Consider the following 24,568-nt stretch of genomic DNA (forward strand, 5'->3'; position numbering starts at 1 on the left):
CTGAGAGATTGCTTCTGAGTAGAACCCACTAGCTCATGAAGCTTTCTTAAAATCTGTCACAAATGACCTCTCTTCTTCATGGCCCTGGTTCAGCCATTATCATCTCTCTTTCAGACCAGTGTAGTCACTTCTTAACTGGCCTTTTGACTCTCTTCCTTTCTAGAATGCCAAGGGAACTACTCAAATCATCTGAAACTCAGTGTCATCAGCATATTTTAACCAATCACTAGGATATTCTCTAAGGAAAAAAAAATGTAAGCATTTATTAACCAAATGAGTTATGATTATAATGAAGCATGATTATGTTGTATCCAATCAAATTAATATTTAGAGCATTATTACTGATATTTATGGTTTGTCCTCAATCATAAAACACACAAGGGACTGTAATCTAAAAGAGGTCTGTGTGCCTCTGTGGCACACCTTCCCCACAGAGAAGATAACCAGCACAGGCAATGACGTAGCACTTCACCACTACATGTCCAGGGATTTTACGGATGGCCAACAGGCACATGAAAAGATGCTCAATGTCACTAATTATTAAAGACATGCAAATCAAAATTACAAGGAGGTATCACCTCACACCAGACAGAACTGCCATCATCAAAAACTGCAAACAACAAATGTTGGAGAGGGTGAAGAGAAAAGAGAATCTTCCTACACTGTTGGTGGGAGTGTAAATTGGTACAGCCATTATGGAAAACAGTATGGGGGTTCCTTAAGAAACAAAAATACAGCTTCCATATGATCCTGCAATCCCACACCTGGGCATATGCCTTGGGAGAGCTCTAACTCGAAAAGATACATGCAGCCCAATGTTCACAGCAGTACTCTTAACAATAGCCAAGACATGGAAGCAACCCACATGTCCATCAATAGATGAATGGATAAAGAAGACGTGGTACATATATGGTGCTCACACACACAAACAGACACACACACATACACTCACACAATGGAATATTACTAAGCCATCAAAAAGAATAAAATACTGTCATTTGCAGCAATATGAATCTATCCAGAGATTATCATACTCATTGAAATAAGCCAGAGAAAGAGAAATATCATTATGATATCACTTATATGCAGAATCTAAAAAGAAATGAACTCATTTATGAAATAAAAATAGACTCACAGACTTAGAGAATGAACTTACAGTTACTAGGGGAAGGGTGGGGGGAAAGGACAGTTAGGGAGTTTGGTATTGACATGGACACATTGCTATATTTAAATATATAATCAACAAGGACCTATTGTATAGCACAGGGAACTCTGCTCAATGTTATGTGGCAGCCAGGATATAAGGGGAGTTTGGGGAAGAAGGGATACATGTGCATGTATAGCTGAGCTGCTTTGTTGTTCACCTGAAACTATCACAACATTGTTAATCAGCTATACTCCAATATAAAATAAAAAGTTTAAAAAAAACTCATCAAATGTGAGTGGGGAATAAGTGTGCATGCTGTGCTAAGTCACTTCAGTCTAATTCTTTGCAACCCTATGGACAACAGCCTGCCAGGCTCCTCTGTCCATGGGATTCTCCAGGGAAGAATATTGGAGTGGGTTGCCATGCACTCCTTCAGGGGATCTTCCTGACTCAGGAATCAAACTCACTTCTCTTAGGTCTCCTGCATTGGTAGATGGGTTCTTTACTATTAGCACCACCTGGGAAGCCCCAGGGAATAAGTAATAGCGAGTGAAGTCGTTCAGTCGTATTCGACTCTTTGCGACCCCGTGGACTGTAGCCCACCAGGCTTCTCTGTCCATGGGATTCTCCAGGCAAGAATACTGGAGTGGGTTGCCATTTCCTTCTCCAGGGGATCTTCCCAACCCAAGGATCGAACCCAGGCATCCTGCATTGCAGGCAGACGCTTTATCCTCTGAGCTACCAGGGAAGCCCTAAGTAATAGTAATACTCCTCAATTCTACACCTGTGATTGAGCACATAATGTGTAATATACATTTTATATGATTTAAAAATATGACTAACGTGATAAATTTAATATTTTATCTAAGTAGTTATTTATCTATTTCATTAAAGTTGGCCTAAAAATGTTTGAACTTTTTCAGTGTGAAGTTGGAGAGTGGTCATCACATATTCAGAGGTGTCTTGTGTTGATCAAATGTACTATCTACAGACAACCCCCACCCCATCTCAATGCTCCTTGGCATTCTCTCCTTTCCCGTCCTAGGCTCCAGATTCAGAAAGCCTTGTGTTTCCCTGCAACTCCTGCCCCTCTGGACAGGAGGAAACACGATGTCTATATCAGAATAAACTTCACACAGTGGTTATTCATTTGTGATTTTTAAGGTTTCTGGTTCATTGAAAAGTGACCTAGTTTTTACGCCTCAGCTTCTTGTTCTGATTTTTTTAAAAGGATGTGTTGCCTTCCTAATACACATGATATTAAACATCTATAAAGCCAGAGCAGTGATCATGGCAAAAGAAGTACAGGGCTTGAGGTTGGCTCTGAATAACATAGGAAATGATGAGAATGTCAACAATTAATGATGTATTTTGCCAATTCATTAATTAAAACTATACAAGAGGGTTTTTTTTTTTTTTTTTAATCCTTGCAAACTTCAGTCCTACCAAAAGCTGAAGTACAATCAGAATCAGTAAAACCTTTAAGCTTCCAATTCAGTCTACCAAATATATCCTTTAAAACTTACTGGAAAATATTACTTCTCCTGAGGGCTGAATTCACTGTGCTGATGTGGATTTAAAACACTAATCCTAGAGGAATTCCATACCGTGCCCAAAATCGATTATTTCACAAACATGGACGTGTCTTTGAAAGTCTGTTAACACTGTCAAGTGGAAAAACTATCCTACATTTTAACTCTATTACTCCTTCAAAAATTTATTAAAAAACTATCTTCTCTGTTTAAAAAAAAAACATCATTCTTTGGCTTTTTAGAACTGATATAATAGGCACAGCTCAGAGCAAGGAGCTAAGAATAAGTTACACAAGAATCCCACTTCTTGAAAAGTGACATGTTGGTACTGAAAGCTCTTGTTTTTGAAGGAATTAGGCCAATTAAGCTTGACAGCATGATTTCAAGAGAAGTGCTGTGCAAGCCCCTTTCAACAATGAAAATGTGCACAGAAGCAAGGAACAGCTGATATGTGCAAAGAGATGCAACTCTGGAGTGCTATCTATAAACTCCCTGCCCTTGGACAGAGTGGAGTAAGATGATAATGATGATGATTTTGGATTAAAATTTAGTCCTTTTCAAAGGGAGGAAACTTTATCAAGAACCAGGTCCCACTACCCATCAATGAAGAGATTTTGTAAATGGAGAAAGGCTGTGACTGATGCATGAAAGCAAGAAAAAACCCACAAAAATTTCCTCTGTAAGTTATTTCAGAGGAAGATCCTCATCCCATTAAGTACGCAACACTGAACAAAACACAACTTAAGGCAAACAGGTAATAAGGGTATCTGGGCTTTTATTTTCAAATTAATAGACTGTAGTTGATTATACAGAGGCCCATATTAACCAGAATTGTGAATTAAGTTCACTTCATGCCTGATTCAGATACAATAGATAGTACAGAAAAATTCCCATAAATATGGTGAAGATATATTAACCTGGTGATTGACAATATTAGCTTTAATTTGAAAAAAAAATATTGGGTTAAAACCAAAAGAGGAGCTTTTTAAAAGAAAATTTCAGACATACACTTGCTTTAAAAACTCACTTTGACATAAAATCGCAGCAAGATCTTTTTTGACTGACCTCCTACAGTAATGAAAATAAAAACAAAAATAAACAAATGGGACCTAATTAAACTCAAAAGCTTATGCACAGCAAAGGAAGCCATAAATAAAATGAAAACAACCCTCAAAATGGGAGAAAATATTTGCAAATGAAGCAACCAACAAGATTAATCTCCAAAATATACAAATAGTTCATGCAGCTCAATATTAAAAAAACAAACATCCCAATGAAAAAAATGGATGGAAGATCCAAACAGACATTTCTCTAAAGAATATGTACATATAGCCAACAAACACATGAAAAGATGCTCAACATCATTAATTATCTGTTGCTGCTGCTAAGTCGCTTCAGTTGTGTCCGACTCTGTGCGACCCCATAGATGGCAGCCCACCAGGCTCCCCTGTCCCTGGGATTCTCCAGGCAAGAACACTGGAGTGGGTTGCCATTTCCTTGTCCAATGCATGAAAGTGGAAAGTGAAAGTGAAGTCACTCAGTCGTGTCCGACTCTTTGTGACCCCATGGACTGCAGCCTACCAGGCTCCTCCGTCCATGGGATTTTCCAGGCAAGAGCATTAATTATCAGAGAAATGCAAATAAAAACTACAATGAGGTATCACCTCGCACTGGTCAGAATGGCAATCATCAAAAAATCCACAAACAATAAATGCTGACGAGAATATGGAGAAAAGGGAATCCTCTTACATTGTTGGTGGGAATGTAAATTGGCACAACCACCATGGAGAAGAGTATGGAGGTTCCTCAAAAAATTAAAAATAGATCTGCCTATGACCCAGCAATCCCACTCCTGGGCATATACACAGAGAAAATCATAATTCAAAAAGATATATGGACTCTAATGTTCACTGCAGCACTATTTACAATAGTGACATGGAAGCAATCTAAATGTCTTATCAATAGAGGGATGGACAAAGAAGATGTGGTACACATATATACAATGGAATATTACTCAGCCATAAAAGGGATGAAACAGTGCCATTTACAGAGATGTAGACAGACCTAGGGGGCTTCCCAGATGGCTCAGTGGGTGAAGAATCCACCTGCAATGCAGGAGATGCAAATTTGATCCCTGGGTGGGGAAGATCCCCTGGAGTAGAGCATGGCAACCCACTCCAGTATTCTTGCCTGGAGAATTTCAGGGACAGAGGAGCCTGGTAGGTTGCAAAGAATTGGACATGACTGAAGCGACTGAGCATGCATGTAGACAGACCTAGAGACTGTCATACAGAGTGAAGTAAATCAAGGAGAGAAAAACCAAATATCGTATAATATCGCTTATGTGTGGAATCTAAAAAAATGCCAGTCCAGGTTTGATGCACGATACTGGATGCTTGGGGCTGGTGCACTGGGACAACCCAGAGGGATGGTATGGGGAGGGAGGAGGGAGGAGGGTTCAGGATGGGGAACACATGTATACCTGTGGCGGATTCATTTTGATATTTGGCAAAACTAATACAATTATGTAAAGTTTAAAAATAAAATAAAATTAATTTTAAAAAAATTAAAAAAAATGGTATAGATGAACTTATTTGCAAAGCAGATATAGAGACACAAATGTACAGAACAAATGTATGAATACTGAGAAGAGAAGGAGAGTGGGATGAATTGGGAGACTGGAATAGACATATATACACTATGGTGTTAAAAATAGGTAAGTAATGGAAACCTATTGTATAGTACAGGGAATTCTACTTAATGCTCTGTGGTGACCTAAATGGGAAGGAAATCTAAAAATGAATGGATATATGTATACGTATAACTGATTGACTTTGCTGTACAGCAGAAACTAACACAATATTGTAAAGCAACTATACTCCAATAAAAATTAATTTACAAAAGAATGCTTTTTCCTACTCTGGCTATGTTTACATTTACTTAATAAAAATATTAATATTCTGGGAGGAAAAGAAACTCACTAGACCCACCACTGATCATGTTTTCAGCACTATGATTCATGCTTGCATGAGTGCTAAGTCGCTTCAGTCATGTCTGGCTTTTCATGACCCCATGGACTGTAGCCCACCAGGCTCCTCTGTCCAGGGGATTCTCCAGGCAAGAATACCAGAGTGGGTTGCCAAGCCCTCCTCAAGGGAATCATGTAGACCCAGGGATCAAACCCATATCTCTTATGTCTCCTGCATTGGCAGGCGGGTTTTTTGCCACTAGCGCCACCAGGGAAGCCCGTGATTCATGCCTAAGTCTCTAAAGCAAAGACAGATATGTTTGGATTCTGTACTACTACTCTTTGTTTTTATTTTATATTGCTTAATAAGAGTCAGGAGGAGATGCACTGCTTCTGTAAGGCAGAGCCCTTGGCTGCTGAACACTGAAAATAATGCCATGCCTGGCTGGTGACTTACAGATCGGTAGTGGCAAAAAATGAAGAGTAAAGCCTCAGCTTCTCAGAGAAACTGGCTTTTCTTCTAGGACAGGGCAACCTGACTCGTGATCATTCTCTGAAGCAATTTACATCAGCAGCCAGCTCAGTTACAACAGCATTAGACACAGAGGAGTCTTTGACAGCTGAAACACAGGCGAAATTAGATTATTAGCTTCCTGTAAACACATACTAAGGCTGGCTAGTCCTGGAGAGAAGAGGAAAAGTGTATCAGACCTTTACTTCAGGATAGAAAGTTCCAAGTTCAGCTGCTTCAGAAGCACCTAGGGAGCTTATTAAAAATGCAGTTGCCTGGGCCCATCCCAAACCTTAGATGGAAATCTTTGCATTTTCCAAAAACTCCCTGTCCTACATATCCGAATGAGTTTGTGTCCAGCAAAGCTTGAGAGCTTCTGCTCTCAGGGGCAACGCTGGAATGTCTTATGCTGCAGATCATCAATATCTCTGGTGTTCATTACTCACGTGTAAACCTTAAGAACAAAATCCTTTTCTTCCTTTAACTCTGTGAGTGACTGCAAGACATCCAGGACACTGAGGACCGCACAGCCATATGGTCGCCGGTAGTGCAGGTGAGCAGGGCCCTTCTTGGAGTCATTCAGGAGCATCCGGCCTGAGGCACAGCAGAAAACACCAGTCAAGACTGGGAACTCCGTGCTCCTGTAAGGCATCACTGAACTGTCATTCAAGGATGCCAGAGCTATAGGTACCTTAGAGATCCTCTAAATTGGAAGACTAAAGATGAAGGGAGCCATCCAAGGATGCAAGGATATTTATGCAGAGGAATGACAAACAGGCCTTTGGCCAGTGCTTCTCCCCTGCACCACATTCCTTACTACCTGTCTCAACACTAACAGTCCATTTATTAATCATATGAGAATGAAACAGTGATTTCATGAATTTCTTAGAAAAACCACAGTGCTAACAGATTTAAACTTCTTGGGTATATTAAGGATACACAATTTAGTGTTGTAGCTGCCAGGTAAAAGCTATGTGTTCACAGATAAGGAGGACAATATACTGTTCTTCCATCCAAAGCTGCTCCTGAACCACTGCAAGAGCAAGAGCCGTATGGGAGCTCGCTTGTCCTGCTTACCAAGGCTGTGCTTACAGTGGCAAGACTTGCAAATGCACAAGTCAACAGATGCTTTATTATACACAGCAAAACAAAAGGCAAAATACAGCAAAACAAAAAGCAGTAGAGCAAAAGAGCTGTTTTGTTGGCCAAATAAGACATGCCAGAACTCAAACCTATGAAGGAAGAGTTGGTCAGGTATTGGCCCCCAAATTATGTCATAAACTTGAAATAAGACTGGGCAAACAAACCACAGGTAGCAAAAATCTTGGATCGGGTAGAAGGGAGATACCATCCATCTCATGTAGTAATGATGGTAACTCTAATTTTGTGAAAAAATAGCAAAGACACATACTTTTGGATACAAAACACAGCAAAGGCTATTCACTACCTGTTAAGTTGGCAACCCATTATAAGATCCCTGAGGTAGAGGGCTGATCAGAGGCAGAACATTAGATGGAGCAAACGTTAAAAAAAAAAAAAAAAAAGACCACTTCAAATAAAAAATATGGGTCCAAAAACAAACAGGGAGCTGAAAATGCTTTCATTTCTATCAAGTTCAGCCATTACTAGCAGCTAAACTTAAGGTACAGCTACAATACAAGCTGGAGTTAATCCTTAGATCTGAATTAAAAGGCAAGCGCTCAGGAGAAGACAGAGGTCAAACAGTAGATACTTATCCCACGTTGGGCTGGTCTCAGTCAGGTGACTGGATAAAGTGGACCGTACCTATTCGTATCACATGGGCAACTATATATAAATCTCTCTTCATATCCTTGCTGCTCAGATCCTAAGAAAAGAGAAAAATAAGTAAAGTAAGGCAGTGAATATACAGAAAATAATTAAAATTAAACTTTGAACCTCATAATAATTGCTTTTGCTGCTTTTAGCCTATGTTATAGATTGGAGAAGGGGTTTAAGCACAAATAAGCTAAGTGTTTATAAGATTCCTATAGTGAAAGTTTGTATATCTTAAATGTCTTTGAAAGTTTATTACATTTACAGTATTTTTTCAGCTCTTATTTAGACCACCTATCTCTTAAAGTTCTCACATTAGAAATCTTCATGACATTGGCTTATCCATGTTTATTCTAAAATCATGTAAGAACAGCTTGTAACAAAAGAAATTCCCAATGTAGAAAAAAAAGGGAAAACACCAAAAGGCTCATTAATGACAAATTCTTAAAGTCTACTCTCTATTAACTGTACATTCATTCTGTTGCCCACACACTAGATATGTTCCCTTGAAAACAGACTACTTTGGTTTTAGTGAAACCTCAATAATTAGATCTCCCATTTCTAAATTTAGATATATATAATTTATGCTGAAGTATAAAGTGAATGGAATTTTATCTGGAAAATTTTAAGGGCTTCTTTTAATTAGACATTTTTAAAACTGGAGTTACATTAATAAAAATAATTTTATGCATTATTTATGTTGAGAACACATTTTGAAATAGAGTATTTTTACACTTTAACACATTATACTTGAAGTAATAAAACTTCCTTTAATATACATTGTTTCTGACTTTCACCAGGTTATTAACTCACTGCTCACTCCCAGCCATTGTTATGAACGATGACTGAAGGGGTAACCTCTATTTTAATGGGACAGTTTCCCATGATTTCCCTTTTGCTTCCAGGGAAAGTTCCCTTAGTTCCATTTCCTTCTCATCTTTCATCCTTTGTTTAGTCCCACATGCTTGTCTATTTTCAGTAAGGCAGTAAAACAAAAGATCAAGCAGCAATCATGACTGTGCATGAGCTCTGAATCCAGAACCACCATGTTTGCTGTATGTTTATACCCTGTGGCAGAGTTAGGTCTATGCCGAGGCAAGCAAGGCATCTAAGTGACAAAATTTAAGGTCTCCTTCTCAGGATCCTGTGCCTTGCTTGCTTCAGCACAATCCCAGCTCTGCCCTGTAGAGTGGTCCTGAACATATGAAAGAAAAGGAGGCCTTAGAACTTTTAGATATTAGATGGTCATAATATTTTGCCAAATTCTTGATGGAATAATGAAATACACTTACAATGAAATGGGTTACAAAACAATTCAACATAAATTGGTATTTCTGGAATCACAAAGATACATTTTTGCATGAAAGTTATCTTTTGATATTGAAAAATGATGTTTCAGACTCCATTTTAATAACTCCTTTAAAGTGATATCTTCAAAACAGTAGTATATATTTTGACAAATATTAAGATGGCTACTAAATAACAAATAATGAAATTAAAAAATAAATTACCATTTTATGGGAATTGAAACATACCTATTACTGAAAGATCACATTTCAAAGTAAACTGACCTTCTACACAGCCTAGATTTTATTAATCCAAACTATCAAATAACTGGTATAATTATAAATCTCAATATACTTAGAGAATTCAAGCCAATTACCAAAGATGACCAAATACTAACCAGACGGGTTGTACCCAAGAGCATGGGACCTCTCCCTTGATTCTGTTGAGGTGAAGAAGATAAAGAAGCCTAAAATATAATTTACGGTATTTTCTGAGTGGCTGGGTAGGGGTTCTTTCTGACCATTTTGTACATGGTACCCAGAACTCTCTGTGGTGTTTATTTGAGGTCAATAAAAATAAAATGATAATACTCAGTATCAGAAAATATTTTAGGTATAATTATTTGCTGAGTTCCACATAATTTCATTGTCAAAATTCAACATAATAGCTACCATATTAAACATAAGAGCAACATTAAACACTTTATCATAAAGTTATTAAACATACACTCTCTGATACTAAACATACACTCTCTTGATACTAAGTACCAAGTGTGGCTATCCATGTCACAAGGCCTGAAAAACCAAGATAGGAAGAGAGGTGACTCATCCACCATTCATCTGGTGAGCAGGGTTTGAATTTAGATATACTCACTGGATCATACCCTCTGATCCTACAACTAAATAGCTGGTTCCCAACCACCTGGTGGGTAGAAACGACAGTGACTCAGGGATCAGCATCTTGGCTCAGTCACTAAGGTTCCACTTGAAACATAGAAAAGTCAATTTACTTTCCTATGCCTGGACTACCCTTTTTCTGAAGAGACAATGGAATTTACAAATATAAAACACAGCCAATTCATTCATTCTTATGCTGCATAAAAGGAGGCAATATTTTAATAAATGATGTTATTATGCTAATAATTAAGTCCATTCTTAATTCCAAGAAGTCACTACCTAAAATTCTATTTTGAAGTATGAAAGTGTATAAATAAATGGAAAAAATGTAATGCCAACTAAAGCAGGGAAAACGATACAAGTTCATTCTCTGAGTTAGTCACTCAAAATATAATAGAAAATAAGCATTATTAATTTATTTATGTAACAAGTGATTAGTATTTGCCAGCCACTGTGTGTGAAGCATTGGATATCTGGGCTTCCCAGGTGGCGCTACTGGTAAAGAACCCGTTTGCCAATGCAGGAGACAAAGCAGGCTCGATCCCTGGGTGGGAAGATCCCCTGGAGGAGAAATGGCAACCCACTCCAGTATTCTTGCCTGGAGAATCGCACAGACAGAGGAGCTTAGCAGACTACAGTCCATGGGGTTGTGGAATAAATACACAGACACGCTCTCTTGTGCTCATACCACACAGCCACTGTTAATCATGAAAGTCATCAAAGTCTTCCCTGTATTAGACAATCATAAATGCATGAAACACTTCCTTCTTGGATAAAATTCTTCCTGCACAGGAAGCTCTGAAATCTAACTGGTCAGAAAAATACAGGATTTACCAAGAGCAAGACTGTGTATGGATAAACATGACTGTCTGTAATACGGCTCTGAGGTAAGCTTAAGTAATCCTGCAAAAGTGCTCCATTTGTACGATTCCCTTTTCCTAATGTTAAAGTAAGCTAACAGGTTGGCACGGACCACAGATGTAGCTGCATTTTCTTGCGTTTCCTCTGAAACTCTGTTAACACATATGCCAATCTGGAAAATTCCTTTGGCCCACAGGAGGAACTCAAGCCTTGGATAATCAGAAAATAGTTTCTGTCAAAATTATTATTTCATATAAGCTTAAAGTAAAACATAAAAACCCTGGTTGGGACAATCTTGCTCAAAACTCTTCTGGGCTTTGAAAAAATTCCTCAAATCATTTTCTTTTTTTTAGTATCTTAAAAAAAAAATCCAGGGCTGTACTTCAAAGGGAAGTATAAAAGTAGATATTTTTAGCAACCTTGCGCCTTCCCATTGTGGCAGAGTAAGAGCACATCCTATGTGTTATGTGCATCTCTGATTTATAAAGCTGGAGCTACAGCTTAGGCCTCTAGGCTCATACAGATAATTAAAATGCTGTTAAATGAAAATTTTGATTTACTGTAATTACATTCAAATATCTTCATAATTAAGTTCATTTTTCAAGAGACAAGGACTGCACTCATCACATTCAAGGACAGCATGCACGCACACGCACACACACACACACACACACACACACACACACACACCTCTGTTCCCACAATGCCAAGGAACAAGGAATCGCCAATTTCTTTTGCTGCTTTAACCAAACAATATTGGAGAATCAGGATCTAAAAAGACTCCTAAGGTTACTGAGACATTCTAGACAGATGGGTGTCTCATCTCATCCTAATCAGGTTTAAGACAGGCGGCCGCAAGGAACCAGCTCCGTGTTCAGGTGTTCTCACATCACGCTCTCTCCTCCAATATTCCAACCTACATCCCATTACCTGCAACTGGGACTCTTTCCCTTGTTCTTCTCCAACTGAAGACAGAGCACTGATCTTTCCAGGCTAAAAGGTCTCAGTTCCCTTAGCCATCTTCATGTGTCTGCTTTTCTTGCTTTCTCTTCCTGTACTATCTCCTAAGCTTTGAATGCTGACCTCAAGAATGTACAAAACTTCGTTTTAGCTTAGCTAGATTTATAAATCCTTCTGTACATCTGGAGTACTTTCAATACAAGTTATCCCTGTAGAGTGGCTTTTGATTCTGCAGTAATGTTGTAGTAAATGAACAAAAAATTCAGGTAAACAAATCCAATTTTATCTCTCAGAGAAAGTCACATATCAGAGTCCTAGATAAATCCCATTTGTGTTTGAGGTACACTGGTAAGGTTTGAGACACCTGACTGTTACCTACCCATCAACCATGCACCACACACAAGGGCAGTGGCACTGTGACACCCTGCACTCAACGAGTTTTGATGTATCTCAGTATCACTGAAACAGATCAAAGAATCTATGACAGTCAAAAGTGGTTAAAAATTGTGACAGTCTTTTCTTCTTAAGCAAATAAATTAACTGAAATAAATAAGGCTGGGCAGTTAAGTTTCATAACTGGGTAAAAAAATTAGTAAATCGGAATCAACTTGAAGAATACAAAAGACAATATGATATTGTGATGTTTAATACTTTTCAATAAGCAGGTTACCAAGCCTTCTCTGAGCTGATGGATCCATGATGTCAGAGAGCACGAATAATAGCATGGTTATTTAGAAAAAACTAAAGTATGGATCATGGCATGAAAAGACTTTGTTTGGTGTCTGAAAGAGGAGGGCTATTTAGTCTGTCTCTCTTTTTATAAACTCTTTTTTTTTTTAATTAAAAAAACTGCAAAGCTGTAAGTTTGGTGGATGCCTTGAGAGAAACTATACTTACACATCAGAGAAATCCCCAGTGGTCTTGAAAGATAGAAAGAAAGACTGTTCTCAAGTTTTAAGTGTCTACTATATTAAATTGCATCTAAAATGCACATAGTAAGAGGTACTTGTATTTTTTTAAATAAATTCAATTAAAAACTGGAGCTTATTTCAGTTTTCTTAAATATTTCATTAAAACCTGATAGACACATAAATCAAATTCTATTCTCACCAGTGTGTGGGGAAGTAAGAATTAGTGCTTGTTTCCAGGGCAACAATATCCACATAGCAGGACCCTAGTTAGAGTCAACAGCAGAGAAGGGAAAGAGAATTTGCACATACTGTAAAAAGGGCACACATTCGTTCTATCTTCTCTGGGTTCCTTGGCCCACCATTCTTGTTCAGTCTCACCAGAAACCGCTCACTGAAATGTAGGAGAGAGAGAGACAGAGAAATGTAAGGGACTGCATGCTCCAGAACAAATAAAAAGGGCATTCATAAAGAGACCCTAGACACTTTCAGGACAGCCCATTAGAGAAAAGCAAGGCCAAAAGTACATGTCCAGTGGCAGGAGACTATCTTTCTTGCCAAGCAGCATGCAATAGACACAACAAACTGCATCAGAGATGCTGCTGTCTACCTGCCAGTTATGGCTTTTCTCTCCCTAAAGGTGTGTGTTCCCCGAGGGCAGCAATGAGGACTGTGTCTTGTATTCTTCCCAAATACCCTCAAAGCTCTGGCATAATAATAAGCCCATAAGAAGCAAACACATTCTTTGATGTGAACACTCAGATCATCACAAAAGGATCATAACACTAGGTCTGAAAGAGTCTACATTACCCAGTTTACATCTTACCACATAACCTTTTGAGAATCATTTTAGAGTGAAGAAAAAATGTTACAGGGACTTACAAACACTTAGGTGAAAAGCAAAAAAGAAGAAAGAACGTATGGTAATTATAAAGATGTACTCAGAATTCAATAGGGCCATTAATATATTTTATTTCTCAAACAATATAGGTTAATTCTTGAAGGAAATTATTGAACTGAAAAATGTTAGAAACAGTGTTTGCAACATCTGGAGAAATGTCTCCCTGCTCTCTTACCTCTTTCCTGCCTGTGCCTAGGGTCTCATTCCTATCTCAGCATCCCAAGGTTCTCTACCAATTGTGGCAGGAAAACTGAGTCATGGCAAACACAAAGTATGTGCTTCTAAAAGTAATTTGCTTCTCCTATGCCCAGCGTCACGTACTCATTGCATGTGTCAGATATCAGTAAAAGGGCCAATACTGAAGCATTGGACTAGAATTATAAGATAAGCTATATCAAACGCACAGGTGGCTTAACTTGTTCACTTATTCACTTGTTCATTTAGCCAATGAATAGTCATTAAGTTCTCTGTGCTAAGCACAGGAATACAAATATGAACACAAATGTATACAGGGCACTTTTATTCCTAGAGCTCATGGTCCTGGTAGGCAGCTAAATGAGCAGACATGAAGTTAAGAAAAGATCTGAGCCAGATGTAAATTTGAGATTCTTAAGCCAGGGAATTAGATGGGAATAGTAGGGTGCATGCACAGAATGAAAGGGAAAAGGGGCTCTGGACAATCCTGAGAACACTGACATAAAAGAAATAGGTAGAAGAAGAAGAACTTGCAGAGTAGACATGTCGGATCAAAAAGAAAAACAGAAGAAAAATAAGAAGAGTGGTGGGCTGCTGTATTAGTTAGGGAAAAGAGTATCTGAAAGAGGGGGTGGGGGGATCACTGAGGCCCAAGGACACTGAGAATCACATGAGACAACAAAAAAATAGTATCCACTGGATGTCATAACAGAGATCACTGGTGATTATGGCAAGAACCCTTTTTGTGGAATGATAAAGAGGCTTAGTGTGAGAGTAAGAAAGAAGGAAGCGGAAACAGTGAGTCTAGACCGCTCTTTGAAGACATGAAGATGTGGAAGTGATAAGCTTTCAGTTAAATGGGCATGTTGAGGTGAGGGAGATCTTTGTTTAAAAATGTGGTAACATATATATTCAATTAATTTTCAGTATCAAAATTCAGTGAGGGAGAACAGCAGTTTCAAAAATGGTGCTGAACAATCCATATTAAAAAACTGAACCATGATCCCTGCTTACACGAAATTAACTTGAATTTATCATAGACCTAAATATTAAGAGCTAAAAACTATAAGAATACACACAAGAAAAATGAAACAAGTACCTTTGTGTATCTTGTTCACATTTGTTTTTCTATATTGAGCACACAGTAGAAAAATCTTTGTGATCTTAGATTATTAAGCAAATATTATGAATCAAAACAAAATAATAAATTGGACTTAACTAAAGTTAAAATCATCCTCTCTTTGAAACACACTGCTAAGAAAATGAAAAGACAAGCTATAGACTGGGCGAAAATATTTACAGACTACTCTAAGAAAGGACTGTACTGAGAACATATAAAGTAATCTCAGAACTCAATAAGTAACAACTCAAAGATGGACAAAAAATCTGAATATACCTTTCATTAAAGAATATACAGGGATGGCAAATAAGCTCAAGAGAAGCAGGGGACATAGATCCCTGGTCCAGGAAGACTCTACATGTTGTGCAGTAACTAAGTTCGCATGTCATAACTACTGAGTCTGTGCTCTAGAGCCTGGGAGCCACAACAGAAGCCACTGCAATGAGAAACCCATGGACCACAACTAGAGAGTAGCCCCCACTTGCTGCAGCTAGAGAAAGCCCATGTTCAACAGCAAAAACCCAGTGCAGCCAAAAATAGATAAATAAGTAATTTTAAAATTTCTTTAAAAAGGACACCATCAAGAAAGGGAAAGATAATTCACTGAATGAAAGAAAATATTTTCAAATAATACATCTGATAAGGGACTTGTAGAACTTTTACAACTCAATAATAAAAGAACTTAAATGGACATTTCTGTTTAGAAGATGAACAAAGAGCCAATAAGGATATAAAAAGGTGTCCAACATTATTAGCCATTAGGGAAATGCAAATTAAAACCACAATGAAGGCACTAGTTCACTTCTACTAGAATGACTTTAATTAAACAGATAATACCAAGTGTTGGCAAGAAGATGGAGAAACTGGAACCATCATATAATGCTAGTGGGAATGTAAAATGACATAGCCACTTTGGAAAACAGTCTGGTGGTTTCTCAAAAGGTTAAACATAGTTTAACGTAGGATCTACCAATTCCACTTCTCAGTATATATTTACAAGAGGAATTGAAAATATATGGCCACACAAAAAACTACATGAACATTCATAGCAGCATTTTTCATAATAGCCAAAAGATGAAAACAACCGAACTATCTACCAACAAATGAATGGCTGAATAAAACATGGTAGGTATATCCACATTGGGTTATTATTTAACCATAAGAAAATAATGTATCTTCACAATTTGTGAGAGTCAAAATGACTGTTTTTTTTTTCATTTCAAAGAGCCCTAGGTATAAATCAAATTATTTCCTGTTTTGCTGACTTCACCAATGGGTATGATAGATAAATGGTGCTTTCTGTTAACATTCAAACTATTTGAAGGCAAATATCTATCCAATGTTTCCTAATTTGGCAACAGCTCTTCTGCAAAAGAAGTGGTCAATATTGCTGGGACATATGGTATTAAACACAGTTAGGTTTCTGTCCTCCAGGACTTCTCAGAGTCTTGAAATGCTATTATGTGTTGAAGTATCAATGGGACAGGTGACCTTTGACCCCACAACCTGCCTCTGCATAAGACCGTGGAATCTGTATGGATACAATTTGGTAAAGGCTGAGTGAATCTATTTGCCAATCAGAGGCACAACTCCTCATATATCCTAAAAGTGGGAAAGGAACTGTGGCAAAAAGAGTAAAATTTATTTAGAAGACTTTACAAACATCCACACCTCTATATGAGAGCGACAGGTCAGTTTTCTCTGGGTAAAAAAACTCTTATTTCAAGAGAAAAAAAAAAGAGATGGTTAAATTCTGATTCTTTAATAAGCAATGTTATGAGAGAACTGTTCTACATTTACTTGTCTTTATGATGAGCTATACATGAACAGTATATTAAGCTACATTAATTTCATATTATTGAGCAAGTTCTTACAAATGAAATCCATAATTTGAATCTGTGGCAAGTCTAATAGTCTTAATTTTAAGATCATTTACTTTTATGAGAGTCCTAATTCCTGGGTGGTAGTGCATTTCACACATTTTTCCACTGATGGTAATTCATGCATCCCCACAGCGAATGTCTGATGACCAACAATGAGGAGGTAGTCCGCGCCAGGTGCTGAGGCAGGGACAAAGTCTTATTCCTGAGGGAGGCTATTTCCTGAAGACTCTGCTTTGGAAATACAAGCATGCACCTCAAATAAATTCAGAGGAATTCTCACAGCTCTTTCAATGTAATCTTCACACTTCTTCACATTGGCCTCTGTGGAAATGGATGCCAACCACTTAGCATCTCTCATGATAACTCCCCAGGTGCTTGAAAGCAGCAAGTGGCCCCAAGGCCATACTACATGGCACAACCCAACAGATTAGGAAATTTCTAATCTTGCCTCACAGTTGCAGTTGCCAATTTAGATCCTTGGTTTTATTTCTCAAGTTCTTCAAGTTTTCCCACTTCATTCTAAATCACAGAGAGTAGAGATGCATAAAGGGATTTCATTAAGGTAAATCAGTGCTGCAGTTTTCAAATTTATTTTTAGTACCAACTTTTCCCTTCTTTTCAACAAAACCTTACACTATTCACCAACACATGAAAAATTTAATAATAGAGCTACTTTGGTTGAATCAGAGGCAGAGAGAAGGGATAGGAGCAGGAATCCTCCCTACTTAGGCCTCCCTCCTAACCACCACCTGTGCCTGAGACACATCAGGGCTCCAAAGAATATTTTTATACCTCCTAGTACAATTCAAGAGTTTTTTCCAACCTCCCTCTCTCCTTTTTATTCTTTCAACAAGCATTCACGAACCCCTACCATGCTCCAGAATCTAAGCAAGAAGATAGAAATGGAGAAATAAAATGTTCCCTGTCCTCAAGGCTCTGAGTCTACTGGGAGAAGGAGACACAGAACAAAAATGACAACACAATATGAGAATTCTATAATTAACTGCACAGAAATGGGCTGACAAGCTCCGATGGGCTGAAGACAGGCTGCCTGCGAGATACTGGGACACCTTCTGGCAATACTGCTAGACTCTGAGCATTTGGTAAGGGAAAGTTACAAAGGAAGAGAAGGGGATTCCAGGAGAAGTGTGCACCAAGGCAGCTTGATGGTGGGGAAGTAGAAGAGGGCACTCGAGAGCTGGGGCATGTTGGGCAATGCAGAGAGGACAAACCCACGGTGTGGATTACATGTGAGGGTTGTCCCCCTTGGCCATCACAAGGTGTACCTCCCAGTTTATTAAAAGTGCAGATTCCTGTGCCCCATCCCAGATCTGGATCAGAATCTCTAGAGGGGAGGACTTTTGGAGGGAGTCCAAGAATTTGTATTTCTAAAAAGGTCTCAGTTGGTTGTCAGGATTAACAAGTTTGGAAAACCCCATTATGGGCCTTACAGGAGCTCTGAAAGTTAAACTATGAGAAGCAATGTTGATCTCATAAGTTTTTAGCATGATCACTTCAGCTACTGTGTGGAAGGCAGGCTTGTGACATAGAAAACACTCTAAAGACAGAGAAGAGCAGCGCTGGCAAGTTACAATGCTGTTCTGGGGCTGAAGAAAGGTGAAACAATGTGAGGTATACTTAGATGACAAAGCTGACCAGATGGAGCAGTTAACCAAATGTGGTAGTGTTGACCAGAGAAGGTACAAGGAGGAAGATATAAACTTCAGACCAGTTCAGTTTAGTTGTTCAGTCATGTCTGACTCTTTGCAACCCCATGAACTACAGCACGCCAGGGCTCCCTGCCCATCACCAACTCCCGGAGTTTACTCAAACTCATGTTCATTGAGTCATCTCATCCTCTGTCGTTCCCTTCTCCTCCTGCCTTTAATCTTTCCCAGCATCAGGGTCTTTTCAAATGGGTCAGTTCTTTGCATCAGGTGGCCAAAATTTCAGATAAGCATGCTGAATTTGAGGTCTCTTGGATATGCAGGTGCACAAAAAACAGGCAGCTGAAAGCCCAAGTGTGAAGCTCAGGGAAAAGGTGTGGTAGGGGCATATAGCCCTGCACTCAACTTGCTACAGCAGCAGCTGTTAACAGCTGCCACTTAATGAGTGTCTTTTGTGTACCAGGCATTGTTTAAAGTGTTTCTTTTCTTGCCTAATTGCATTTAATTCTCATAACAGTTATTTCACCTCTGGAGAAACTGAGAGTCAAAGTTTCTGACTTGAGATAAAAAAGCAGAGTGGTAAAGTTAGAATTCAAATCTAAAGCTCTTTGACTTCCAAGCCCATGCTTTATCTGTATTTCATCTTATGAAATGAACATCGAAAAAAAAAAAGTGTGTGATGGAAGGGAGGAGGGGATTGCTGGGCAAATATATCTGGGAAATGCTGCAAACCACATCCTGTCCTAGAGATGAACTGAGAGTGTCCGTGTCACAGAGGCCCCCAGAGGGGCTGTGTGAATGAAACCCAGCTAGTGCCAGGATCCCAATCACCCACAGGGGGCACTTGACCCCTCCGATTAGAAAGGCCATTCCAAGCCCTGACTCCAGCACTCCCGGTGGCACTGAGTCTCTTTGAGGTTCATGGCATTCCCACCCAAAAGACTTGGAGATCAGAGGGGGCAACACTTTGTCAGATTTGGAACAAGCAGAGGCTCTTGAATGACAATCCCAGAAAACAGATTCTTTTCATTTTCTCTAAAGCAAAAGAGACACATGAGTAAATCTGTTATCACACAGTCTCAAAGTTACAATAGCGTTTCTATAATTATACAGGCCCTACAGGGTCTTTGGCCTTTCCAAGTGGCTCAGTGGTAAAGACCTTGCCTGTCAATGCAGCAGAGGCAGGAAATGTGGGTTTGACCCCTGGGTCAGGAAGGGCTCCTGGGGGAGGAAATGGCAACCTACTCCAGTATTCTTGCCTGGAAAATCCCATAACAATCCATAGGGTCACAAAGAGTTGGATATGACTGAGTGACTGAGCACACATGCACGCACAGGGTCTTTAGAAATCATGAACTCTCAACAAAATGAACTCAATGGTAATTTAATTATCAGTTACACAGGGAGCTACAAACAGTTGTTTTTACTCTAAATGATTTACGCTCTCACCCCGGGATCAGGCTTCCAATTTTAACAATGTGCTTAGTCGCTCAATCATGTCCAACTCTTTGTAACCCCGTGGAATGTAGCCCGCCAGGCTTCTCTATGTGGATTCTCCAGGAAAAAAATACTGGAGTGGGTAGCTGTTCCCTTCTCCAGGGGATTTTCCCAATCCAGGGATTGAACCCAGGTCTGCCGCATTGCATGCAGATTCTTGACTGACTAAGCCACCACAGAAGCCCAAGAATACTGGAGTGGGTAGCCTAAACCTTCTCCAAGGAATCTTCCCGACCCAGCAATGAAACTGGGGTCTCCTGCATTGCAGGCAGATTCTTTATCAGCTGAGCTACCAGGGAAGCACCAATACAAATTTTAAAATAACAATGTTAAAAATAAAAATTTTAGGGATTTCCCTGGTAGTACAGTAGCTAAGACTCCACACTCCCAAAGCAGAGGGCCTAGGTTCAATCCCCGGTCAGGGAACTAACCCCACATGCTTGCAACTAAGATCTGGTGCAGCCAAATAAATAAATAAATATATATTTTTTAAAAAACAATAAAATAAAAAAATAAAAAATTTAAAACAATAATGTTAAAATTAACAGTAAAAATTTTAACAATTAAAAATATGTAAATGAACATATGAGGCTGAAGTGAGGGTGAGACTCCACTGACAGGACAGCACAATGCGGAGTCAGCTCATCTCTGCCACCTCCAACATTAAAGCCGTAATACTTCTGAGGAAGGTGTACCTCTATGTGAGAAAGCCAGGGGGCAGAGGGTTGGCCCTGCTTTCTTTATAATTTGCTAATCACACCTATGGGGACTAAAGAAGCCCCGCACTTTTACATTTCTCAGCTAAACGTCAAGCAGTCTGAAGTACTGTAGAAAAGTAATCATGATGTCAAAAAAGCAATGTTAAAATAGTAGGTGCCACGAGCCACTCTCATTCTATCTTCCAGATCTTGCTTTTCTCCTCCCTCATACTGATAATCTCTGGTTCTGGGATTTCCCACTCTTTGTTCATGATGTGAACATTATTGTTCTTTTAAATTTCATTCCTTTACTCATGTTTTTCTCTGATTAGCATAATATAGGATAAGAGGAATATATATTCATAAGTGAAAGAAAATCATAGTATTTGTCTAAGGTTTTTCCTGGTCTGTCAAACAAAACACACACATACACACACACATCTACAGATTTGGCCTGCTGTACCTACATAAGTCCTCCAGTTAAAGATAACAGAATACATATTATTTATACTTATTAACTTGTTCCTGTCACTATTTCTGCTGTTTCTGTGCAAATGAAGCAAAGTCTTACAGTTCACTAGATCATGAGGGAGTCCTGATAGGAACAGCAGAGCTTATAAAAACCAAAATAAACATATACAGAAGAAATAGAAAAAAACCTTGATTGTTTCTTGAATGGAAGCTAGAAAACTCAGCCAATCTGAAAACTAAATAAATATTTTTATCTGTCAGACATTTTACTAGATATTTTCTAGGCTTTTAAAGTATAAGACTGAGAAATGCAGAATAATCTCAGGAAACAAGAGCAAATAAAGATTTCATACGTACTAAAATTTTGAATGAAGTGTTTGGGAACTTTAATATTTTTAAAGTATAAGATAAGAACGGTGTTCACTGCACTATGTCAAAATCTTTCTTACTTTCCCTTAATACTGAAAAACTGATGATATGTTTAAAAACAGTATTACAGTGACACAGCTGACATGGTATAGAGACAAGACTACAACTTAAGTCTGGATTCTTCAAGTTCAGTTTAGTCACTCAGTTGTGTCCAGCTCTTTGTGACCCCATGGACTGCAGCATGCCAGGCTTCCCTGTCCATCACCAACTCCCAGAGCTTGCTCAAACTATGTCCATCGAGTTGGTGATGCCATCAAACCATCTCATCCTCCGTTGTCCCCTTCTCCTCCTGCCTTCAATCTTGCCCAGCCTCAGGGTCTTTTCCAATGAGTCATTTCTTCTCATCAGGTGGCCAAAGTTTGGAGTTTCAGCTTCATCATCAGCATCAGTCCTTCCAATGAATATTCAGGACTAATTTCCTTTAGGATTGACTGGTTTGATCTCCTTACAGTCCAAGGGACTCTCAAAGCCTATACTAATTCCTGTAGTCAATTGTCTTTCATGATACATATTTAAATAGCAAAAATAATATTCAATATTGATCAAAAAGAAATAAATCAACTTAAAATTAGTGCATCTCTAAATATTATATACCTAGGAATGTACACAAATGGATATATCTGAGACCACAAAGGACCTTCTCCTTGGTCTTCCTCTCTTGTGTCATGTCTTGCCCTCCTCTTGATATCCTGTGCACACAGATTAAGTCTACCCTGCACAGCCAGTTCACCAGATCACTCCCACCAGGATTTATGCTGTGCCATTATAATATGGTACCCACTAGCCACATGTAGTTATCCGTATTTAATTAAAATTAATAATATTAGAAACGGTTCTCAGTTACAGGTCATATTCCAAGTGCTAAACAGCCACATGTAGTTAGTAGCTACCTTGCAGACCATAATGTTCTGCCATATATAGAACATTTATATTGTCGCGATGGCACCCCACTCTTGCCTGGCAAATCCCATGGATGGAGGAGCCTGGTAGGCTGTAGTCCATGGGGTCACTAAGAGTCAGACACAACTGAGTGACTTCCCTTTCACTTTTCACTTTCATGCATTGGAGAAGGAAATGGCAACCCACTCCAGTGTTCTTGCCTGGAGAATCCCAGAGACAGGGGAGCCTGGTGGGCTGCCGTCTAGGGGGTCACACAGAGTCGGACATGACTGAAGTGACTTAACAGCTTAGCAGCAGACAGTTCTATTGCATAGCACAACTCTTTAGGCTTGGGGGAAGAGGTGGTCACTGAGACAAAGGGCTCTGTACTACTGCATAGCAGCATTGTTCCAAAGCACAAAATTGTAATGCTGTCAACAGTAGGGCCAGGATACAGAGCTGGGGTTTTGGGGTTGAAGGAAAGTTGTTCAGAGGGCCATATTCAGGAATGGCAGTCCTCTGGGCAGGCATTCCTGGTCTCAGAAATGGCTATGTGAGAGGCAAGTAGACTTCTGAAAGTGTAGCAATCAAACAGCCAGATGAGGAAGTCTACACAGATGAGCTGGACCAAAATTTTGTGAGCCAGGAGTATAGGACCCAAGTGAGGCAGTCTGAGATGTCAATGGCCAGGGATGTGGGACAAGAGTCTAGAAGTCAGAATATAAGGCATCACCAGTGAGCACATTCCATGTGGTCTGCCCTTTGGCCCCTTCTGAACTTTTCATTGAGAGTGGGGCAGCCTTAAATCCAGATGTGTGCAGAGAGTAATTTGCAGCTTCATGGAAGATTTGTTCTACCTGAGCTTAGGGTTGGTGCAAGACAATCATACTTGTGCAGACCTGAACTGGGGATTTGGGAGCTTCTGAGTACTCTAGTCAGTACAGGCTGCATATTATTTTTAAGTAAATACAGTCTCTTCTCTGCACGTAGAATGTTGCACCAGTTGGTACCAATTCACTGCACAAGTTAAGACAGGCCTAGTCATCTCTACAAAAAAAGATCTTCACGACCAAGACAATCACGAACGTGTGATCACTCACCTAGTGCCAGACATCCTGGAATGGGAAGTCAAGTGGGCCTTAGAAAGCATAACTACGAACAAAGTTAGTGGAGGTGATGTTATTCCAGTTGAGCTATTTCAAATCCTGGAAGATGATGCTGTGAAAGTGCTGCACTCAATACACTAGCAAATTTGGAAAACTCAGCAGCGGCCACAGGACTGGAAAAGGTCAGTTTTCATTCCAATCCCAAAAAAAGGCAATGCCAAAGAATGCTCAAGCTACCACACAATTGCACTCATCTCACACACTACTAAAATAATGCTCAAAATTCTCCAAGCCAAGCTTCAGCAATATGTGAACCGTGAACTTCCAGATGTTCAAGCTGGTTTTAGAAAAGGCAGAGGAACCAGAGATCAAACTGCATAGAAAAAGCAAGAGAGCTCCAGAAAAACATCTATTTCTGCTTTATTGACTATGTCAAAGCCTTTGATTGTATGGATCACAAGAAACTGTGGAAAATTCTGAAAGAGATGGGAATACCAGACCACCTGACCTGCCTCTTGAGAAACCTGTATGCAGGTCAGGAAGCAACAATTAGAACTGGACATGGAACAACAGACTGGTTCCAAATAGAAAAAGGAGTACGTCAAGGCTGTATATTGTCACCCTGCTTATTTAACTTATATGCAGAGTACATCATGAGAAACGCTGGGCTGGAAGAAGCACAAGCTGAAATCAAGATTGCTAGGAGAAATATCAATAACCTCAGATATGCAGACGACACCACCTTTATGGCAGAAAGTGAAGAGGAACTAAAAAGCCTCTTGATGAAAGTGAAAGAGGAGAGTGAAACAGTTGGCTTAAAGCTCAACATTCAGAAAACGAAGATCATGGCATCCAGTC

At 39.2% G+C, this 24,568-nt stretch overlaps 1 protein-coding gene across 13 annotated transcripts in view; it reads right to left on the reverse strand.

Annotated features, from left to right (window-relative positions):
• DOCK3 (dedicator of cytokinesis 3) overlaps positions 1-24,568 on the reverse strand; it is a 303,790-nt gene that overhangs the window by 102,549 nt on the left and 176,673 nt on the right. For 12 of the 13 annotated variants that reach the window (XM_024983256.2, XM_024983261.2, XM_024983252.2 and 9 more), the window contains exons 10-12: positions 13,177-13,258; positions 7,944-8,004; positions 6,605-6,752 (exon numbers count right to left, since the gene is read on the reverse strand). In XM_024983256.2, the coding sequence (XP_024839024.1) occupies positions 6,605-6,752; positions 7,944-8,004; positions 13,177-13,258 (291 nt within the window). The remainder of the gene's footprint in view (positions 1-6,604; positions 6,753-7,943; positions 8,005-13,176; positions 13,259-24,568) is intronic. The other variant, XM_024983266.2, reaches the window with a different exon arrangement.

This window comes from Bos taurus, chromosome 22 (genome assembly GCF_002263795.3).
Source record: "Bos taurus isolate L1 Dominette 01449 registration number 42190680 breed Hereford chromosome 22, ARS-UCD2.0, whole genome shotgun sequence".
Taxonomy (NCBI): Eukaryota; Metazoa; Chordata; class Mammalia; order Artiodactyla; family Bovidae; genus Bos; species Bos taurus.